Source organism: Amphiura filiformis, chromosome 15, assembly GCF_039555335.1.
Source record: "Amphiura filiformis chromosome 15, Afil_fr2py, whole genome shotgun sequence".
NCBI classification, from domain to species: domain Eukaryota; kingdom Metazoa; phylum Echinodermata; class Ophiuroidea; order Amphilepidida; family Amphiuridae; genus Amphiura; species Amphiura filiformis.
Window position 1 is genome coordinate 25,271,789 of NC_092642.1, and position 23,634 is coordinate 25,295,422.

Here is a 23,634-nt window from a genome sequence, read left to right on the forward strand (position 1 = left end):
TCTCATGCCAAGCAATTCCAAAAGTTGACAGCCTTGGAGGACATTAAGTCATAATTCTTGAATTATGACTTTATGTCAAACTTTGTATTGCTCTGTTGACCTACAAACACAACAAATTGGCTAATTCCATTTAGGTGTAAGTTGGACATGTGGAAACATTAGAAATATGTCAGAAAAATCAGATGTATGAAAAAAATTAACCAAGTTCATATTATAAGATCATACATCATGGCTTTAACTACTCTATTGTTCTAAAACTATTCATGCAAAACCTTGTAAAAACCAGGATAGAGCACTTTGAACATTCATCTTCAGATGTTTTTGCAAAATTCCAAGATGTACCAAACTTTCAGGTTCAGTGATTTTGGAAGATGAAACCACTACACTACACAGCAGCTGAAATGCAGTTTATCTGTTTGCTGCATAGCAAATACACACAAAGTAAGAGTTGCTTACAGCCAGAGCAATGAGAGAGAAGTTTGTTTCCAAAGTATATAAACTATACATCTTCATCTTTGGAAATGAAATGAGTCGAGGAATCCCATAGTGACATCAGATTTTTTCAATAATCTTTAGTTTTTGACAAAAATAAAAAAAATTCACTTTTTTATCCAAATAAAAAAAAATCAGTTCATGGTAAAAGATTTCAATTATCATTTCTTGAAGAGGCATGAAAATTAGGGAACCTAAATTCAACTTTGTTCAAAATATTGAAAAAAACATGTGTCCAAAGTAATTTTGTCACTCTATTAAGCTAAAAATTGGTGTATATTTTTGTTTTAAAAAACAAATATGACAAAAATTGTCCTCGACTTTGATATGTACTCTAAACGATATTGCAAAAAGTTTATTTTTTTACTTGCATATTTTCCCGAGTTATCTTGTCACAAAAATCGTGCAATGTTGTCCAAAATGAACTCTTAGAAATTGATGTTTTAGTAAAAAAAATGTCAAAATTATGCACAAAACGTCTGTATATTTTAAGACGGTACTAAGACTTTCAAGCTTTCAAAAGCTGCATCTGGTGCATGGTCTAATTGACCTTAATTTGCATCTTTTTGCACCAACGAATCCAAAATGATGCTTAGTTCCCCAAAATTCAAATATAAAAGTCCAAGTGGTATTTTGACTTCAAGTCTTTGTTTCGTTTACACACGTTTGCTGGCATTAACAACATACCAAATGCGACTTGACTTCGTTGGACAATGATATATACATGCAGGTTTGCACTGTGTCACATGACGCGAATCATGCGGGTAATCACAGTATTTCCCGCCAATTTACTTCAGCTGTCTTGACATTTGTGACTTGTAAGAGTTGGAAAGAGTTAATGATCAAGAATAATGAAGTTGAATATTAAAAAGTTGTATTTTATCAGTTTCAAGTGAAAGAATGCATTTTAATAGTGTTCATACTTCATAATATAAAAAAATCTTAAATTTCACCTGGGAACCAAGGGAGAACAGTGCAAGTGCATTGATTGGTCACCACAGGTTAAATAAAAATAAAAATAAAAAAATAAATAAAAATAAAAATAAAAATTAAAAATTAAAAAAATAAAAAAAAAAAAAAAAATAATAATAAAATAAAATAAAATAAAATAAATAAATAAATAAATAAATAAATAAATAAATAAATAAATAAATAAATAAATAAATAAATAAATAAATAAATAAATAAATAAATTTGGGTGTAGATGAATGTGTATCCCTTATTCTGCCCTTGAATATTGAGATCTATGGACAGTTTCACAATACTTATAAATAGAGGTCATATTCTTTCAAACAAAGTTTAAGCACCCCTGATTTAAAGTGAGTGATTAAAAGTTGAAGTGAGGGATTTTGTGTCCACTTTCTATGGCTTGTGCAATTTTACTATGATAATGCAGAGCATGATTTGGCTAGACCTATCAGCTACTGTGGCTACACTTATTACATGTATGTTTTCTCTTTGTTGGGAGTCCTGTTGTGCTTTACATTATGAGCCTGGCATACATTGTATGCACATACACGCTTAAAGCCACTGCACAGATGCGCACGCGAAACAGCTTGCTTCAATGTGTTAACATCAATGCCACATCAAGGTGAACATAGTAATGGTTTGTTTTGTATCCATTTAAAATTTACAAAAGACTATATACATAATCACACAAAGTGGTTCTCTCTTTGGTGTGAATTCTAGTTTTTAAGTTTTGAAAACTTCTGACAATATTGACACTTCAACAAATTTCTATTTAGTATGAGATCTGACAGTGGCACAGCATGGGTCATCATATTTGGGGCACCCACCCTGATTGGGGGACACCAGGTTTGATTTGGGGGCACATGCCGTTTTTTGGCAGTTTTCCTATGGGATTTTTATAATTTTGCAATCGATTGGGGGCACATGCCTCACCCCTATGACGATACGCCAATTGAGATCTGATGTAGTGCACAATGTCACTTCTATCAGCAAATTATCTCTGACAGTACTGATACTAATAGGTGTCTCTTTGATGTGCATTCTTACATATCTTTCAAGATTTCTATTCTCTACAAGGCAGCTTGCAAACCACTGGATCCACTCCCCATTGCAGCCAAAGGGAGGGTTGTGATAGAAATAGGTAGTTCTGGAACCACTGGGTCTCTTGCCATAGCAGTTGCATCAAGTGAGTGAGTGAGTCTAGCAGTTTAACCCCTATTTGACCCCATTTAACCGTTGCCCCATGACCCACCTCCTACTTGAGATACACCTATGCTGCTCAGATGGACACCCATATTTGCTTGTCTCAAATGGTGCACAAATGGAGGGATGCCTAGCATTATTTCTTTAGCCCCCCCCCCCCCCTTTGCCAGTTCTTGGCGGACACTAAAAATTACATCCGATGATATTCACACCAAGTGGTATTTCTTTGGTGCGAGTTCTGATATAGTATGCGAGACCATTTTTGGAAACATCTGACAATAATAACATTGATAGTGTGTATGTTCTTCCTTGCTGGGAGTTGTAACATGGTCCACTAGGACACTTCAATCACAGTAATCACGCTGACAGGGTTATTTTTTGTGTGAATTCTGATATGGTTCGTAAGGTGATGTTTTGGGGTAAAACATTTCTGACAATACTCACATTGGAAGGGCTGTATTGGTATGAAGGTGAAGGTGATGTTTTTGGGTAAAAGATTTCCAATAGTGCTCACACTGAAAGGGTTTCTCTTTGGTGTGAATTCTAAAGTGGTACACAAGACATTGTTTTGGGTAAAACTAGGGATGACCAATGAACCATCAACTTGATGATTAGAACACTCCCATAGACATGCAGGGAGCTCAACTGTGCACTGCTTGCACAGACATTTCTAAATTGATCTCATTCTTTTATTTTTCAATATTTTTCTGTAAATATTGGGGAAGTTAATGCCAATTATATTTTGTAACTATCTTGCAAATTACAGCAACATAACTTATTTCATTTTCCTGTAAGTGCGAGTCAAAATTGGTCCATCGCCACAGTGCGCTTTAATTGCCAGTGGCTGAGTTCAGCACTGCTCAAGAATGGCACAAAATATTCATGTCAATAAGATCAGGTGAAAAACGTGGCCTACTGAGCTGTAATTTGGCAGAGTTGCCAGTAATACCTCTATCATACCCTCTGTAAAAAGGTTAACAAATTGAACAAGTAGATCTCGAGTTACAAATTAAATCACCAGCTCCCTTTGGAATTTCCATACTCCTTTCGAATCATGCTAAGAAGACACCTTTCTGAACATAAATGTGAAGTTTCGTGCTCATTCGATGTATTTTTCACCTGATTTCAACCCTAAACGTTTTCTTATATTTAGGCCTATACCATCTACAACTTGCTGCTGGCTATACCTTGTTTAGAACTTTCAAAAGAAGTACCTGAATGTGCAACCATAACTGTTTCAAAATAGCCCACGAAAGTCATGCAGTTAACTCCGAGGTCATGCATTGAATTGTTTTGAATGAAGAATACTACGGGAACCAACACCTTTTGTTAGAAGTCACACATGAGCATGATGAGTGAAGTGGATAACCTCTATTGTTGTGAATGAGTCAATGACCTTCAATGACACTTAAGATTTTGCTTGCATGCACCTACTCATCATCATCAGTCAGAGCAGGCGACTACACCTACTAATTGGTCATATTAAACCCAATAACATTGACATTTTTGGTTGTGAAAAAAAAAGTTCACCTGGACTTAGTGCGCTTTTGATTTTGTGCCATATCGGCCATCTTGGATGATTTTTGGCAAATGTTCTCTAAATGCATGATTTCAATGCCTCGGTTTGAAAAAATTATTTATGCCATTGACTAGTAAAGTGCCATTTCATAAGAAACCCCTTTGATACTTTCACAATATGCTTTCATATGTCCAAATGACAATACTCAGATTGATAGGGCTTTCTTCGGTGTGAGTTCTGATGTGGTTCACAAGGACACCTTTTTTAACAAAACATTTCTGACAGTGCTCATTGATAGGGTTTCTCTTTGGTGTGAATTCTCATGTGTCTTTGCAAATGAATATTCTGTGCAAAATATTTTTGACAGTAATTGCACTGAAAAGGTTTTTCCTTGGTATGAATTCTGATATGGTTCACAAGGACATTTTTTTGGACAAAACATTTTTGACAGTACTCACACTGAAAGGGTTTCACTTTGGTATGAATTTTCATGTGTCTTTGCAAATGAAAATTCTGTGTAAAACATTTCTGACATTGCTCGCACAGATATGGTTTTTCTTTGGTGTGAGTTCTGATATGGTCCGTAAGGCAACTTTTTTGGGCAAAACATTTCTGACAGTACTCACATTGATAGGGTTTCTCTTTAGTGTGAATTCTGATATGGACCGAAAGGACCCATTTTCTGGCAAAACATTTCTGACAGTACTCACACTGATAGGGTTTCACTTCGGTGTGAGTTCTGATGTGGTCCACAAGGACATGTTTTTGAGTGAAACATTTCTGACAGTACTCACACTGAAAGGGTTTCTCTGTGGTGTGAATTCTCTCATGTCTTTGCAAATGAACATTTTGCGTAAAACATTTCTGACAGTACTCACACTGATAGGGTTTCTCTTTGGTGTGAGTTCTGATATGGTTTACAAGGACACTTTTTCGAGAAAAATATTTCTGACAGTGGTCACACTGAAAGGGTTTCTCTTTGGTGTGAGTTGTCATGTGTGTTTTCAAATGACTTTTCTGTGCATAACATTTGTGACAGTATTCACAATTATAGGGTTGCTGCTTGGTGTGATATCTGATGTGTGCTCTCAGAGAATCATTACGTGCAAAACATTTCTGACAGTAATCACACTGATAGGGTTTCTCACTGACATTCAACTTTTTACACTGGTAGTACCATAGCTTTCTGTGGCTATGAAAGTATCTTAGAAGCTCACCATATTTCAATAAGCTTTTTGGACAAAACACACTTTTGCATCTGTGAGCCCACACATATTTAATCATATGTCTATTAAGATGGGTTTTCAATTTGTCCAAAGAATAATGCTTCATGCTGCAAAATGCACAGGAAAATGGTTTCAAAAGTTTCATTTTACCCGGCTGCTGATTGTAACTTGTATTTACAGAGTAAAGTTTACATGATCATGTTACGGTGCATGCATGTACTATGTGTAACTTAAACCCACCATGTAAGTAAATTTTTACTAAAGATGAAAATGTCCTTCAGTGGAGCCACATGAGTTCAAGACGACCACAATCCCCACTGTCCTCTGTCTCAGTCCCGATTCTACTTGTATTAGATTCCAATTGCAGATTTATCAGTGGATACAAATATCTGAAATGTTGAAATAAAATTAATGTTTGATTATTATTAAAAATATTCAAACCACATTGTTAATTACATGTTTCACCAAATGAAATTGTACTGATAATGATTAAATGGCTGCACATGAAAATAAGGCTGCAGCATATTCAGGGGTATAAAAACTGGAAGAATTTTTATTTTTTGAGTACAGAAAAAATATGTTATGGAAGACAAGGAGATCACAAGACTTGTCACCTGCTTTTGCATTCTCTATTTTGACCAGTGACCTACAACATAGCTTTAATACATATATGTAATACATCAATGTATGGACAATTGTGTCCAAGTTACGTGGACAGAGCCTTAAACTTCGGAAACAGGGGTATAATTTTAGAAATTTAAACAATCTGTTGTACTAAGTGTTGTTATATTAAGGTTATGCTAAGATTTGTCAAGTTAAAAATGCATTAAGGTTACACAAGGTCAAGTTAACAATTCTATTAGGAGCATACTTAAATCACGCTTGAGGTAGCGATAGCAACAAACGCAGAGACTGCTAATGTGGGCCCAATTTAGAAGAGCCCCGCAGATAAGTGGAATAGGCCTGCCAGGCTCTTCTAAAATGCACAGTCAAAAAAAAACTTACCAATTACGATAAAGCAACACTGACCAGTCAATGAATTCCCAACATCAAATTCACCAATCACATACCAGTTAGGATTATAGCCTGTAAAACAGAACAGAAAAGAAGAGAGATTGATTATTAGTTTATCACATCATTTGTTTTGAGTTGTTTTGACCCGGGAATAAGTGGTAGTAGAGAATATTTATTGGTGTCTTTGTCACCCTAATTTTGCTGGCAATGCACATACAATACAATCAAATACCGTAGAGTGTTGCACCACAAGTACAAGACTACGGAACTTGGTCTTTAATGATAGTCAGCCATTTATCTACTAGCAACTATCATTTGAAGTTTGAATCCTAGATTTTTTTCCTTGTACATGTACATTGTAGCAACTTCAGACAATTACTGGGGCAGAGTTATTATTTTTAATGCTTTTCCCTGGCCTTTTCATGACCACTGAAATTAAAAGGTCTGCGATTGTGACAATGTCTAGCATGCTGAGAATATCAGATACATGTACCAATCTTGTGACATTTTTCTTCATTAATTTGATAAAGATATTGCCAATGACCACGACATTCCCACAATTTGTGCCTACCTTTTTCCTTGTAAAAATGCTTGCTACATTCATGCAGGTAGTTTTTACATGCACCTCAGCATCAAGTCACATCTAGATGTGGATGCTGCTTTAAGGGGGTACTACACCCCTGGCCAATTTTGTGCCTATTTTTGCATTTTTCTCAAAAATTATAGCGCATTGGTGACATGTAAGATATGTATATTATAGGGCAAGGACTACAACTACTGCACTGAAAATTCAGCAACTCAAGGCAAGTAGTTATTGATTTATTGATCAAATATTGGTTTTCCCTCATTTTTGACTGTAACTCCACAACTGTTGTCTGTGCTGAAATAAAATTTCCAGTGCAGTAGTTGTAATCCTTGCCCCTATAATTAGGGTGGCCACAATGCTAGCTATTGTGTGTACCCCTGCCTACATACACTAATGTATGGTGGAAATGTAACAGATTTGGCAGCAGTTGGAATACTTTTGGGCATATTGAATTCCATATAATTTGTCTCCTAGTAACTTCTGTGCAAACCCGACTACCTAATTAGATAGAAAATATTCTGCTCGTAATGAAGGTGAATATAGCATGTTTGTATGGTCACGCATGAAAAACTTACGCACAAAATAATTTTTTGTCATCAAATAAAACTATTTTCCCAAAGATATACAATTATGCTATATTGAGTTTTACAATCTAGACCCTCAGAGCAAAATCCTGTGCAAAAATCAGACAATTTGGTTGTGTAGTTTAGGAAATACAGGCCTTTGAAGGTCATAATTGGCACATAATAGCGCCCTCAACGGTGAAAATCACACATATTTACCTTTAAAGTCCTGGCAAAAGAGTTATTTTTGTGATTTCAGCCATTTTAAAAATGTTGTAAAGAAGCAAATATAGCAATTATGACCCTGGATTTTTAATATATTTTTTGCATCAATGAACATAAATGAAATAAACAAAAACAATACATCTCATGCCTTCTTTGGCTTTATTCCCACAATTATCGCTCTGTGAATATGCAAATTTATGACAAAATCAGGATTTTCCTAAAATGGGGTAAAATTGCCAATTTTGTGAATCTTTAAAAGGCTGTATCTTCGCAACGGATTGTCCGATTGAGTTGATTCAAAAGATGTTTTAAATCATTATGCTGAAGGAACAATCCTGACAGAAAAAGTAATTCCAGGGGTGAGTTTGAAATTTTCATGTGACCACCCTACTATTATATGTGACCCCTCAGCACAACTGAGCCCGGATGTCGCCAGTGCCACTATTGAGATATGCTCCATCGAACTTAACAATAAACAATAGGAAACAAAGGATTTATTGACTGTTTTATTGATTTTTCACTACTTAAATGTCAAGTACTATAGACATGATATACATCATTTTAAAGCTAATTTCAAGCAGAATATTTTGGTTGAATATCTCAAAAATGATGATTGGCTACTTCAGGGCTCAGTTGTGCTGAGGGGTCACATATGCATATCTTGCTATAATTTTTGAGAAAAATGCAAAAATAGGCATAAAATTGGGCAGGGGTGTAGACTTACCTCCTTAATCCAAAATATTTTTTTAAAGGAGACCCAAAATTTTGCAAAAACAGGAATGGCCATGTTGGTCCCAAATAGGTCGATCGTCCAAAGATTTACATCTGATCAGGCAGGTAAAGGCAACTTTTTTTGGTCTTAATTACTTCTATCAGAATATTTCAAATAATAACTCATTCTGTATTAAGTGTTATGGTTTCCGTTTTAAATCTAGCTCTGAGAATGAAAGCACTAGACCTACATTAAGCCTAAATTATGATTCAGATTGCGTTTAACTTGTGGCCACCCAAACTCAAGGGGTGTACTGACCTGCCTGCTGAAGGGGGCAAGATCTTGGTAATTGAATACCTGAGTGGAAGAAGGGGCCAACTCCAATTTTTTACAAAAATGAGTTAGACCCAGCACTTTATCGCCAGCAGACTGTTCTTCCTTGTGTGTGAAAGTTGAGCTAAAATCTACTCTCTAAATAGTCTTTCACATATACTTAATCATGGTTTTCATGGAAGAAAGACCCATCCTCCCATATCAAATATTGATATAAAATTGGATCGCTTGAGCACAATATTTATTGGTCTCGCTATGAGTTTTAAAATATTGGACAAGACGTAGTCGAGTCCAATATTTTAAAACTCATAGCGAGACCAATAAATATTGGGCGTAAAGCATACAATTTTATCATTATTATGTTTTGGATCCAATATTTTTACACACTTGGATTCAACAAAACATTATGGGTTAAAGAGGAATTTTGTTCATCCATGAAATTTGCTTTTTCACTACAATAAACTTTCTTGCTAAAATATTACATGCTTCTACTTATACAACAGGGGTCGCATTTAAGGAGTTTGCGAGTCTAGGGACTCCTTATTTTTTTTATTTTGGCCATTTTGGACTCCTTAAATCACAAGTTGAAAGTGACCAAAGGGTCCGATAAAAACTGTATGGACTTCTTTAGTTTTACGATGCATGGAGGCGTAAATCTGTATAAGAATCGTTGATCAAAAGTAAAAAAATAAAAAGATCAGTAAATCTTCCAAATCACCATAGGCCAACGATACTAATAATTTCACTGGATTGCTGGAATATTTGACAAGTTCCAAAGTTTAGAATTTTGGACAGGTCGACTCCTTAAATTATCATTGGACCCCTTAAATGTTGGTTTTGTAGGTACCATTTAATTTCAAGGGCTTTTTGTAAAAAATTACAAGTTTTTCTACGGTTTTCAATTTCAAAGTTTTTCTACAGAACTTTAAGGTTTATTCAAGCTACATGTACTTGTGTAGGAAGTACAAACTGGAGACAGTCAAATGTTGATGGACAAAAGTAATATGCATGAGCATTTTTCATAGTCCAGAACAAATTTTCTTGAAAATCCATGCACCTGATTGGCCAGTTCAGGGAATTTTGGCTCGAATTTGGACAATGTCCGGTTTCGAATTGAGTGATTTTTTAAGGTTAAATTTGCACTTTTTCTTTGCGTCAAAACAGCAAAAAAAAGTCGACAGTTAGCAATATATTCTGTTGAAAGAATAATATTCTATGATTAGCTTTAATTTGATACCTAACTTGATAGCTGAAATACGTTTTTGAACAGCTGAGCGCGATCCAAAAGTGCGTCTTTCCCTGTGTATTTCAATGGCGCATTTAATGGTGGTGCGCTCTCTTAGTCAGGGCTGTGACACTCGTATTCAAACCCTGTATAAAAAGTGAAGTCACTTTACAACAGTTTAATTGACATATCGGCAGTTTGAGTGACAGTTGCTAGGCTTTTTCAGTACACCTAGGGGGGCAGTCACTATTTACGCCAGAGGGGGGGGATGAAGGATTGAAGGGGGGAACACGAAAAAAATTCTATTATGATGGGGGGGAACACGAATTATATTTATTCCATTTGGGGGAACATGAATTTTCCCCCAGTATATAAAAAAAAAAAAAAAACCACTGTAAAACAGGAAAAGCAGAGTGACAGAGCGGTAGTACATGTTGATATTAAAGCATATGTGCATATTCACTACTTTATTTAATCTTTTGACAGCCTTGGTGGCATGACATGTTTTCTTGGATTACATGTAACATAAAATACAATGTACAAACAAGGCTGATTCACTACTGATTTTTACAGTGAAAGTTAAAATTGTTCCCAGGTTTGTGAAAGTGCAGGCTACAGGGCCTCGTTCTTTTAATGTGTAAAATGTGCAAATACTTGCAATGTGCGTGCATGTTAGGTGCTACATAATTATCACCATGGCCCCGCAGCCAGCACTTTCACCACAAGCTTGAAACAAATTTGAAAGTATTTTCATTTTTGCTTTTGCTACAAATACAGATGTTGTTATTACTAATCTTCTACACCTACAAAACAGCACAGTACACTCTTTCAAAACCATTAAAGTACAAAATACAAAATGTATGTGCAAATCTGAAAGCAGACGGAGAAAAAGTCTTACAGCCTGACTAACCCAGGAAAATATTAATCATATACAAAAGTATCAATGTACTAACCCACAATTCTAAACTGTTTTCTTGAATGAAAAATGTGTATTATTGATATGATCCAAAAGTAAATTGAATTTTTAACCAGTATATGAAGACAAATATAATTATTACTATTCAAATTTTAATCTTGACAAAAGGACAAATCCCACTACTTTTCTTGGCTTGTAAATTACTTTTTGCTGGGGCATGGGGTACGCCAAACCTAAATTTTGTGAAAAATACAAAATGCTGTCAAGTTTTACCTTTCAAAGTTATGTAATCAAATCATACATTTTTGGAAAGGGCAAGAGTGTTAGACTCAATTTCCGTCATCAAATTCCACACAAACCAATGATTTTTCAAATTAGGCCAAATTAAAAAAATGTTTGTCTCAAAGCCCCCGCGCATTTAGCAAATGGACACGCATTCGATATCCCACAAATCCAAGTTTTATTTTTTATTTTCTTAATTTTATTTTACAAACATCCCGAAAATACTGAAAATTTACCCAAACGTTTTGCCTTTTGACATTAATTGAAAAAACATTTGAAAAAAATCTTTAAAAAAATTATAAAAAATAGCAAAACAATAAAGTTTTTGAAAAATAGGTGGGCTTTGAGACAAACAATTAATTTAAGTTGGCCTTAATAGGCCAAAAAGAAGCAAAATTTAAATTGTTTTATCAACAAATCTAAATTTTGACAGTTTTCATCAATATCTTGAAAACTAACCATTTTTGTGGTGGCATGAACTGGTGGGCAATGATTCCCTTTCCACACTTTTAGTTAGTGAACTTACTAAATATCTCAAGAAACACAATCTTCAAACCACAGGTAATAAGCGGGCAAAAATACAACTGATTAAAAGGCACATCCAGAATCAGGAAGATGCGCCCAGAAGTGACTCTGAGAATGCTGAAGAGGAGAGTGAAGACAGTGACCATGAAGAAGTTGAAAGTGAAAGTATTGAGGAGGAGAGTGATCAAGTATATGGTGTTGTAGGATCAGACACAAGTGATAGTGAGCACGAGGAAAACTTTGAAGATCATGTTGTAGTCACAAGAAGTGGAAGGAAAGCAGGGTCATGGAGAAGTGTTTTTTCATTTTAAAGTCAGTGGTATGTTCCTTGCACAGCGTTACCAACAGGCAAATAATGATTCAACACGTACAAGGTTTCCATATTTGATAGTCATTTTTGTATGATGATGGTCTACAGAAAAGATGAAAATATCCTGATACTATTGATATAGATGAACTTCAGTGTCACATTCTTGCCCCAAAAGAGAAAATACAAAGCAACTTTAGAGGTAACATTGTACAAAATGTGGCCGGGGCCATGAAGGTTTATCAATAGAGTAGACTGAAAATACACAGGTCAAAATTGGCCTGCCTCTTTTTTAATTTCACCAAGTTCTTCTGCTGTAAATAATAGTATTCAGAATTTTCTCTTCAATAAACAGTGTTGGAAATAACCAGTAAAGCATAGCAACAAGCTGCACCCTGGGTATGTACACAGCCAGAATCTTCAAAATCAACTGGCAACACAGGTATAATGTTAATCACCTTGAGTCCTACTTGTAGCACCCTCGAGTCGCTTGGTGCACATATTAAACCTGTGTTGCCAGTCACAAGAATCTGCCTGTGAATATAGTACTGTGATATTTAATACATGTACAGGCTAGAGTTCTGTGCACCTGTACTATACTTTTACCAGTAACTTAATTTTATTTTTCTGTTTATATTCTATTTGTGATTTTAAAAAGGCCAAGAAAAAGAAAACATTTCTTGTACAAACTTATTAAAAAACAAGGGGTACAGTATACAGAACTCTTTCCATGATTATGAATACTCATATATTTCATTATTTTAAAAGAGAGACAATAAAAGTACAAAGTAAAAATACATGAAGACCGTAGTATTGTTTTTTGTTAGGGAGGGGGAACCTGAATTTTTTTACCTGATCGATGGGGGGGGACCTGAATTTTTTTCTGAAGCCAACAGGGGAACATGAAAAATTTTGAGGGAAAAGTTGGAAAATCCTCCATCCCCCCTGGCGTAAATAGTGACCGCCCCTAGTAACGCCCTGGTAACGCCAGGCACATTAGCCTAAAATTTCGATGCGTTAAGCACAACAACGTTGTAGCGTATTTATCCATATTCAATTGACAAGTTCGTATTTGATTGACAGTTGCTGGGCATTTTCAGTACACCAAATTTATCCAAGATGGCGGACGTCGAGTGCTAATTTACATACTCTTTCCAGTAAAAATACAGCTGATTTAGCCATTTGAAGTCAACATGGGGTCATGATCTGTTATAATATTTTCCTAGCATATTGAGCCAAATTCTCAGTTACTTGGTTTTTCAAAATATGATACTTGATAGTAATGGAAAATTACAACCAAATGTTTTGGGGTTTTTTTTAAACGATGACGTAAACATGCATCATCTCTTCCACAGGTAATACACTCCTACACAGCCATGCCATCACATGCATGATCGTACATAGGCTGAATGACTGACTTCATTTGCGCAAACGAGTGGCTTATCCAGAAGTTATCCTATAGTATAATAGGTATGCTAGGTGAATTCAAATTTGCCATCAAACTGCATCATTTTATATATCAAATTAAAGCCCATGAGTAAACAAAGCCAAAACTGAAAGATTGACTTTCATCAAACAATGTCAAAAAGATTCAGCTAGCAAAATTCCCCAAAACGGCATTTCGGGGGTGTTTCTAGACATTAGTCTCATTATGATTGCAGCTTTTTTAATGGAACTGCTATCAAAATCCCTCTAAAATTCCATGTGCGAGTGACTTATCACCATAAAAAATCATATATTTGGGTCAAGTGAAGTATAGAAAACATATTTATGTAGGTTTCTTTCTTCGGCCAGTTGTTTTAAATTTCTATGTAAAAATGCATTGACAATGTCGGCGAATTTGGCTGACTAGCAAATGTGTTTGCCTGGCATCCATACCTATATATATTAGTACTCGAGCATGCGAGAATCCTTGTCTTAGTCTGTTAGTCATGTTAAAACTTTTAATAAAAGCTTACTCAACTGCTATGCTCAACTCATGTGTTGTACTCACCACTCAGTCGGGTTGATGTGATTAATATTACAGTCTAAAAATCACCACATCTCATCCCGATTATAGCAGAAATATGCTTTGGATGTGAATACTTTTAAAAAAATGCACTTTTTACGTCTAAATACATATATAACCATGCTATTTTACCATTAGGTTTTATAATGCTGATTTCTAATTTCGGCTCGTCGTGAGAGTGGCCATTATCATAATGAATCCTCTTTCACTGGAAGCACCGCACCAACTAGACTTTAGGCAAAATAAAAAAATAAACATGTACGTTAGCCAGTGTTGCCAAAACTTTTCAGCGTCAAGGCGCGGCGCATTGACTCGCCAGGCCGCGGTAAAGGATTCTCAAGTAGCCCAATTTTTTAAGCTTCCAAAAAAGCGCCCAATATCGGATATTTGGGCGGATTTACCCGACTTTAGAACGCAAAACACCCAATTGGGCGGAAAAGCACTTGACTTTTAAACTTCCGGTACTTACCGGGAAGTTACTGACCGATCAATAAATGGTCACAAAATCCATTGTAATTTCAATTTGGAGCTTCAAAGTCTCAAAACCTTTATAAATCGGCTAAATTGAAAGAAAAATACATCAAATTAGTGCCGCGGCCTGAGACTGGCAAAAGTAGCCCAATTTTAGACAAGTAGCGGCATGCTTTTTTGAGTAGCGGCAAGTGATCGCCAAGTAGCCCAATTGTGCGCCTAAGGCGCGGCGTTGGCATCACTGACGTTAGCCAGGCCGTGGATGTACCTAGAAGCAACGCTCTGCAGGGTCTATTGTTCTATTGTTTCCGATTAGAGCGCTGACATATTGGAAAATGTTGCCAATCAATATTCATGAGAGTGTACATTCAACGTCCAGTTTGCAAAATTGGGTGAGTTGTGTTTGGTAGGTGTGAAATACATCTGACTGGGCGTTTTAATTACGTAACGAATAAAGGCATTGACATCGTCGAATGGCTGCCCAGTGCTGTTATGTGTTTAGTTATTAAATAGGCCTAATAATTATTATTAAATGTATTCATCATTCCTTTCTTTTCCCTTCTCTGTACTTATTCTTTCCTAGACCTACACTTTATCACTCCCTCGCTCTCATTGTCCCCTCTCACCCTCCCTCTCTCATTCCCATCATTTTCCTTATATTTCTATTTATCTACTTGTCTTTATTATATTTGTTTAATTCTCCCTTCCTCCAGCCCTCTCTCATTCTCCATATCCCCTCCTCCCCTCTTCCTCCCTCCTCCCCTCCCAAGACTTCTCACAGATGTGAATCTGCCCCTCCCCAACCCCCTCCCCTCTTTGGGTACGCCACTATTTCTATACCAATCTCCTTCTTAAAATAAGATTAAATGGAAATTTCTTAAAAACAACCTTCATAGGCCTATACTTATACTTACATGTATACGTATAGCGATTACCATTATAGTGTAATACAGATATATGGACTGGACATGGCAGCCTTCATACATTCTATATGTTATCGATCACCAAGAGCATTCAATTTATTTAAATGAAACGCCTATCGTCAGGTGGGTGGTAAAGATGATGGCATCGACAGCTAAAGCCTCCTTATAATCTTCAGACCCACACAAGCACACATTTGGGATACATGAATACAATGGTACCACTTTACACATGACTGCCCTTACACATGACTGTAGCGTGGTCACTTATTGATACTCGCCTGTTGTGTAGAGCGTTAATATGATGCCGGATCAGTGACCAATTTAATGGCGGAACCCCTTTCTTCGAAACAATGGTACCACTTTTATGAATAGCCTGTCGCAACTTCTAATCGGCATCAAACGAACAAAAGATTATATAATCTATTGCGACTCTATTTCTATTAAAAGCTCTTTGCCTAGAAGTACCATATATTGCACAGAGATGCGCAATATTAAATATTAGACCGAGCAGCTGGCTTCTGTTGGGTTGAAGTAAGCTTACTGTCTGTGCGTCATTTGATCTAGAACTCGTATATCTACTATCCACGATGACACAGTGAGTGTGAACACTGGACAGAGATAGAGCATGGAACTATTAACTACTTCAGTCACTTAATCGTCGCCAATTTTCAAACACATTAAAAAAATCTTTATTAAGTTTAATGTTACCGGGGTACCGAAATTTATTTTGATGACATATCTGTATCTTCAGAGCAGCCAAAGTTTGCTCATTTTTATTTTATGAGATTAACCATGCTCACAATTCGCTGATGATGTGTCGATTGAGCAGCTTTTTCGGGGTGCTGTACCCATCGTGATCTGCGTTGTTGTTTACTTCCGAATTTTCATTGCTAATTAGAGAATAAGCGATAGGAATTTTTATTTTGCCTATCCTCTACCGTGTGATAGAGCGACAGGCAGGTCAATATTTTGAGTAGTGGATGCCGGCGCAGCGTATCCACTACGATAAAAATATTGGACCTGCCTGTAAATCTATCATAGGAGAGGATAGGCAAAATAAAAATTCTATCGCTTATTCTCATTCTTAGTCAGTTAAATATTATTTTAATAACTGTAAACAATTTTTTTAAAGCAAAAAATAAGTTACTGTCATAAAAACAACCCTCATTATAAAATGAACTAAACTTGTTTACAACTTTCACGTATTCTGTTGCGCGTACTGCTAGCGGCGTCGCGTATTCCGCACTAGTCTCACGCATACAGCGCGATACATACGCGCACCTCTACAAGCGTGTAAAGCATTATCAAGGCGCATGATGCGTGGGGTCGTCTACGGCCTGATAAACGGCACCCGAAATCTTGCGAGTGTCCAATCAAAAATGTGTCTACGAACTAGACCACTCCCACTGACTAAGAATATGTGGTGTTATGCTTGACTGATTCTGACATGATTTGGAGATACATGTAGCTCCAAAGCTCAATCCATAATAATCAATCATTGGTTTCTATATCAGTGGCCTGTATTAAGGATAGACTTCTCGATCAAATGTGTTATGTGTGTGACATGCGTGAGGAAAAAATAATTATTGTTTTGCCCTCAACCGTCCAACCCTAAATCCTGAAAAATCAGGGTCGCAATTTTTTATTTTTTTGAATGATTTTTACAGATTTGTTCAAAAACTCAATGTTTTTCATTAATATTTTATTGAAAGACTAGTCTTTAATTGATGTCTAACAGGTATCCAGAAGTCAAAATTGACAAATGTCCCCTAATTGAAGAAGCATTATTTAATATTTGAGGGGATTTTTAATAACTGAAGGGTTAAAAAAAAAAAATCTGACCGTCCAACCCAAATTTCCCATTTTCCCACTTGAGGGCAACACAATGATATTTTTTTTTGCCTAATCATGATATTATCTTGCAATTCTTTTCAAGTAGGCCTACTTCACCCCCATCATCCCAGATTCCCCCATCCTAGAAAATGTGGGGCTGTAAGCTGGGTTTACATACATTTTTGTAGGAATTAACCTGTTGGTGCACTCTGGGGGTGGAACATGTAGCATGTTGGAATATTTCCAACCCTATACAACCCAGGGATTGCACTTCAACTAAATTATAGACTGTTCAAAATAACCAAAAATTACAAGTGCCATCATTTTCCCACATTCCACGGGATAGGTGGTGACGAAAGTACTCAAAACTCACTCAAAAAACACAGCGAGTTGGTGCTCATTGCTTTTTAATAGAAATGATGGACATCAAGATTGTGTTGAAATTGGGAATAGGCAGGCTGCTTTTGCCTGTATGGTCTGTCATTTTGTTCACTTTTCCTCCACGATTCTTCAATTTGTACACTCAAATGCGACGGAAATAAACCCATGTAGGTTTGTCACTTTGAGCATTTTTCTTGTGCAAATGACCTTAAAATACCTGTAAATTTTAAGATCTGTAAAATTTTTTCAATTTTGTTCACTTGTTCCATTCATAGTTTTTTTTCCAAAAAAAACACACCCAAGACACAAAAATCTAGGTCAGACAGGCCTGTAGAACAGGGTTTTTTTGTCACCTAAACCTAGCTGTAATTTCAGCTTAAGTATCAAGTTAATCAGTGATTCATATAATTAATTTGTAATTGATATACACAATAACAACTTTCAGTTTAAGCTTATTTACTAATTTTTTTTATTTTCTTTTATTGCTCAATTTTCACAGAAAAGAACATGGATGTTCAAGAGAAACTGGGCGAAGACATGTAGTTCCATTCATGAAGAGGGTTGGTGCTGGTGTACATTGTGACATTGTCATCGCATGATAACGACACGTCTGGACAAGGATGTTATACAACAATGTGCAAATCATGTTAAATTTGCTTTATTGCTTGGACTTTCTTTAACACAAACAATATGTTCCAGCTGGTGTTCCTGAGGTCAAAAGGGTTCAGACGATGCTCGAAGTTGAAATGGTCTCCAATTATATGTCCTTCTATGATAAATCAGAAAAATAATAGTTTGCACTATGTACATGTATCCCTATTGTGTCTGCCAGCACAGGTTCATCATCCCCAATTAGGTACCTGTCTGGTACACACAGAGTACCTACACATTACAATGCTGTACTGCAAAAGTCAAGTACCGATGGTGAACCTGTGCAGTATAGGATGTTTTGTTACCTTGGTAACACATCAAAAATTCAAAAAAGGACAATATTACACATCGAGTCTTATTGAGTTCTATAATTTAGTCAATTTGAAATTGATATTCTAAATTGGATAAGAAAGCACCCTAAATAATTAAAAGAACTATTCTCTTTGTCTGATTTCTTGCAAGAAGACCAATAAGGGCTGTGCAATAATTATCAGCCCGGGGATAAAATTTCGAACGGCTCGCCAAAAATCGCTTGCCCCCTCTCTCGGCTTGCCAAAAATTGCTTGCCCCCCAATTTTACCCTCCCGGCTCATAATTATTGCACAGCCCCTAATTTGAGATCATTTTCATCAAAATCAGAACAAATTTCATTTTCATTAGACTTATGACGTCACAATGTTTTGCTCATAACTCTATGAAGGTCTAAACAAATTGTTTGATTGGCATAACGTAAAAAAAAATTAGGGTAGGTCGGACAGTAATTTTTATTTAGCACACATTTTAAGCTGTAAATTGCGTATGATAAAGGTCTTGGAATTTTTTTAATTAATTAAAATTTCTTTGCAAAAAAAATAAGAAAAAAGTCTAGGGTCGGGCTTATTTCTAGGTCGGTCGGATTACGCCAATCAAACAATTTTTAGGCCTAACCGTACATCATAGGTATGTCAAAGTATACTTTTTCTGAATCTTTATTGCCAGAGGAGGATTACGATAGTGTAGGTTTTGAACAGGATTTGTGTAATTTTAAAATTGACCCTCAGTGGAAAGTTCAACGACCTGTTTCTTTTCTTATGACAAAAGCTTTCACCATCCAAATATGCAGTTCAAATTGATGTAGAATACACCCGAAGGGGCACTCAACTTTGGAAGTGACGGTATGTGCCTGTCAATAGGCCCCCTCTTTTGAAGTCGACTATACCCGATGACCCCCTTTTTTTAAAGTCATACCCGATGACCCCCCTTTTTTTTAGTTGCGGCTACCCAATGACCCCTTTTTTTTCTAGATTTTCTAGAAGAGCATCATCAAAATGCAACAAAATAATGCCGAAACTTTCAAATTTTGCTCCATTTTTCAAAATTATGCGAAACTTTCAAAATTTTGCTCCATTTTTCCAAAATTTTCAATTCGATGACCCTTTTTTGAAATCTTATACTCAATGACCCCTTTTTTCAAAATGTTATACCCCTTTTTTATTTTGTTTGTACCCAATGACCCCCTTTTTTACAATAACGCTTTGTTACCGATAGGCCCCTACTTCGCGACACCAGTAGGCATATACCCGTCACTTCTAAAGTTGAGTGCCCCCCCCCCCCCCGGGAATACACTATGCATGAAGAAAATTAAATATGTTATGAAAGTGTAACAAACCTCTGGTGAATCCTTACTTTGTCACACTCTGCATCACCACTTTGATCAATCATAAACAACCATATTCATATGGCCAGTTATTGGTAGCCATGGATAGTCGAGTTCAATACTGCAGGACTATTCCAAGCTGGAGAAAAGCTGTGCAATAACTTCAGAGTAACTCCACTATACAGTAGCTTGTGATGGAGTAGCTGTGGAGTAATTCTGAAGTTACGGCATGGAAGTTACCAGCTTGTAGCCCTGCAGTAACTCTGCTATCTATGGGCCACTAAAAAAACTTGGGTAGTACTACTGTCTGTTCAATTAGCTTAGATTCTTGTATTTTTAAGATATTTGAAAAAATAAAAATTTGTGGTCAAAGTCATCAAAAAAATGTGTTAGTATTGTTAGTGTGAGATGTATAGTTTCAGAGACATGTTTACTTTAAAGGGGCATTTCGTGATCCACATGCTCATCGCCCCACTTTTCTATGGTCCAACATCATTCCATAAACCATTTCACAATTCAGGGGCACACCCTAGTCATTCCACAAATAAAGTTCGCAACCAGGATCAGCCCCAGAGTTTAGTACGTTTTTCCACAAGAGCATACTAGCACCGCCAGGGTTTCGAATCCGCAGCCTCTCGTACCATAACAATTGAGCTAACTTGACTGCTCCAGACATAGTTGAAGTGGGAAGTGATTTTGGCAGACCTTTTTGACAATTGACCACCCTGGGGGTAGACATGATTATGGCACGATTGGCACCACCCCTAAGCTTACTGATCAATAAGCATACTCAGTGCTGCTGACAAGGGGGTTATGGGGCACACCGTCGACGCCCTATACGATAAATATAAATTTAATACTCCGTTGGTGAGCGACAGGCGAGTGGTAGTGAGCGACAGGTAGTGGTATTTCACTGAACGCAAGAAAAGGAGTTCTATCTGATTGGCTAGCAATCGATCGCTTAGGTCGCTCAGTAGTCAACTACAAACTCATGCATTCAATTCGATTGAAATCGATTATTCTATTATTGACGAAGATAAAGAGCGTGATAGTGTGTCAATAATGTACATTGTATTGCACCTGGTTTTACCAGCATTCCTTTATAAAATAATTTTCTCAAAGAGTTGAATATTATCAACATTTTTACAGCGGATTTCAAATGTTTTACATCAAAATTGCAGTTAAACATATCCACAGCAAAATACCGGTCCTCACTAATTAGTACATTTAATTTCCAGTTAGTACATTTAAACGAAACCTGTGATTTACGTGACAACAAATAAAATTTTCTTACAATAGAAATATCATATGGGATACTGATATGGTAGGTCGCAACCGCCTAACGTGGAGCTGCTACGCGTAGCTGACTTTTTGTTCTGCGTGGAGCCAAATTGACCAATCATGTTAGAGTTTTTCATTACTCGGAGTTAAAACTGACCAATCAAGCACGACTTACTCATTACGTGAAGCGAATTTAGTCATTAAGAATTTGCCAGACGAGCTTCACGTAGTTGCAAGATATCCTCGGTCACGATAGTTATGATTCAAAAAGTAATTTATGAAAAGTACGAACCGACTTATTATTAAGATGGACATGCACTCACAAGAAACTCATACAGTATTGTACACAACTATATAGCTAGGCAGAGTGGTGGTAAACCATGCACACAATTCTGCGATCTGCAGTGTATCGCCAGGAGCTGATTTGTACATCTTGGCTTGTGGCGTGGCCGAATTCGACCTTCAGCAAACCAGTTCGGATTTACTTTATATACTAGTAGTAGGCCATACATACTGTAGTTACGGTACTGCCCGTTTTCCTATACACAATACTCAGTGCGCTCACCATTGACGTGTGACCTAGTGTATGTTAGAAGTATTATGCCATTGCCTATATGACGTCACTGTGTAAAAAATAACCAGTCAATATTTAAAGTATTCTCTGAAATTCTAGAAAATATAGTTTTGTAACATTTCCTAAATTTTTAGCTAATTTAGGTGTTTGGAAATATTGGTACTTTTGTGTTTTAGGAAGGATATGTAAATGACAGATAACACCAAAAAATATGAACAAATTATTTCTAAACCGTGTTAAGTCTGCAAACCATTATGCTTCTCATTTTCAAGAACGCTGGTTAACAATAAGCAGACTATTGTCTCATTTCGTAAACAAAAGCCCAGACAATATTGTTACCTTGCGTTCGCTTTATAATCATTCACCCAACTGAAACTATAATACCAGCTCATTGTTCATTGCACAGGTAAAACAGACACAAGTGCAGTGTGTATTTAACCAGAGAAGATCTGATGTAACATAGTTGAGCTGTTTTCATTGAGTGTTATCTTGGTTTAATAGCTTTTAATGGGGTTTAAGTCCTTCAAAGGTCGTGGTGAATTCTACTGTAGACATGACTGCATCATGATTATTTTAAAGTCAACAACATTCAACAATATGATCACCGTGATAGTATGACAGTATCAGTACCGTGGGTGTCAGTGATCCTGGCCTGACACAGACAAACAAACAAACACGCCACACACATGGCACATGCATGCAAGGTAACATTGACTATACACTAATCAAACAATGGTATTGATCCTGTACAACTGTTTGTGGTTTATTTACATTCGATTCATTTAAAATCCACATATAGTAAACATTAATTTTGGCAAGAGTTTTCTCTCTCTGGAACGATGATGCATCAACTGGCTCCGCGTAATGAAAAGATCTAACATGATTGGTCAATTTAGCTCCGCGAAGCGAAAAGTAAGCTACACGTAGCAGCTCCACGTTGTGGCGGTTACGGCCAGCCATATACTGATCATGCGAAAATCGTAAAACATAGAATAGAAACAGTGTGGCCGGCTCTCAAAATCTCAAATTGTATGCATAGCCTGAGTCGCACGGCCTATCTCGAACAAAATAGCTCAAAATCACCATGCGTAGTTGTTGAAAAACGTGAGGATTTATCGTACTACCACGGCAATTTTTAACACGAAGATATAGGGATGATGACGGTGTGTGGGGGTGCCTGTAAAAAATAAAGAAAACATACCTTAATGGGCAAGGTTAATGGGGCCATACGGGACCGCTCACAAACATTTGTTAGGGGGGCCTGATGCAAAAAGGGGGGCCCTGAAATGTTTGAAAATTCCTGAAAAAAAATGACTATAAATTTTCCTAGAAAAATTGAGTTAAAATGCTTTTCTATGGGGTTGACCCATAATTTTCATGTCAAAAATGGGGGGGGGCCTGAAATTTTTGAGGTCTGTACAAAAAAATTTCGCGATGATTTTTTTTTTTTTTGCATCAGGCCCCCCTTACAAGTGCTTGTGAACGGTCCCTAAAAGCACAGAAATTGGCCCGGGCGTTCATTTTACCCCGCAGTGGCTCTCGGCAGCATGACTGGGCCTACTAGGCCTAACCCGCATGTAGGCCTACATCATGCATCATTTCATGAAAATCATTTTCATGAAAATATGTTGATGAAGGCCTACATGAGGCCTATCGCGCATGTAGGCCTACATCAACATCATTTCATGAAAATCATTTTCATTGAAATGATGTTGATGTAGGCCTACATGCGGGATAGGCCTAGTCATGCTGCCGAGAAATGCTTCAGTTTTCATCAGG

The 23,634-nt window shown here is 36.6% G+C and overlaps 2 protein-coding genes across 5 annotated transcripts in view; one reads left to right on the plus strand and one right to left on the minus strand.

The window, feature by feature from the left end:
• LOC140171425 (uncharacterized) overlaps nucleotides 1-14,323 on the minus strand; it is a 38,452-nt gene extending 24,129 nt beyond the window's left edge. The window contains exons 1-3 of one of the 4 annotated variants that reach the window (XR_011861595.1): nucleotides 14,238-14,323; nucleotides 6,415-6,495; nucleotides 5,650-5,798 (exon numbers count right to left, since the gene is read on the minus strand). Coding sequence is in view for 1 of the 4 variants with exons in the window: in XM_072194683.1 (XP_072050784.1) it covers nucleotides 4,472-5,554 (1,083 nt within the window). In the remaining 3 variants the exon portion in view is untranslated. Of the gene's footprint in view, nucleotides 1-1,697; nucleotides 5,799-6,414; nucleotides 6,496-14,090 lie in introns of those variants that run through there. The other 3 variants (XR_011861594.1, XR_011861596.1, XM_072194683.1) reach the window with 3 other exon arrangements.
• LOC140171427 (uncharacterized) overlaps nucleotides 1-23,634 on the plus strand; it is a 443,410-nt gene that overhangs the window by 326,506 nt on the left and 93,270 nt on the right. The window lies entirely within an intron of this gene.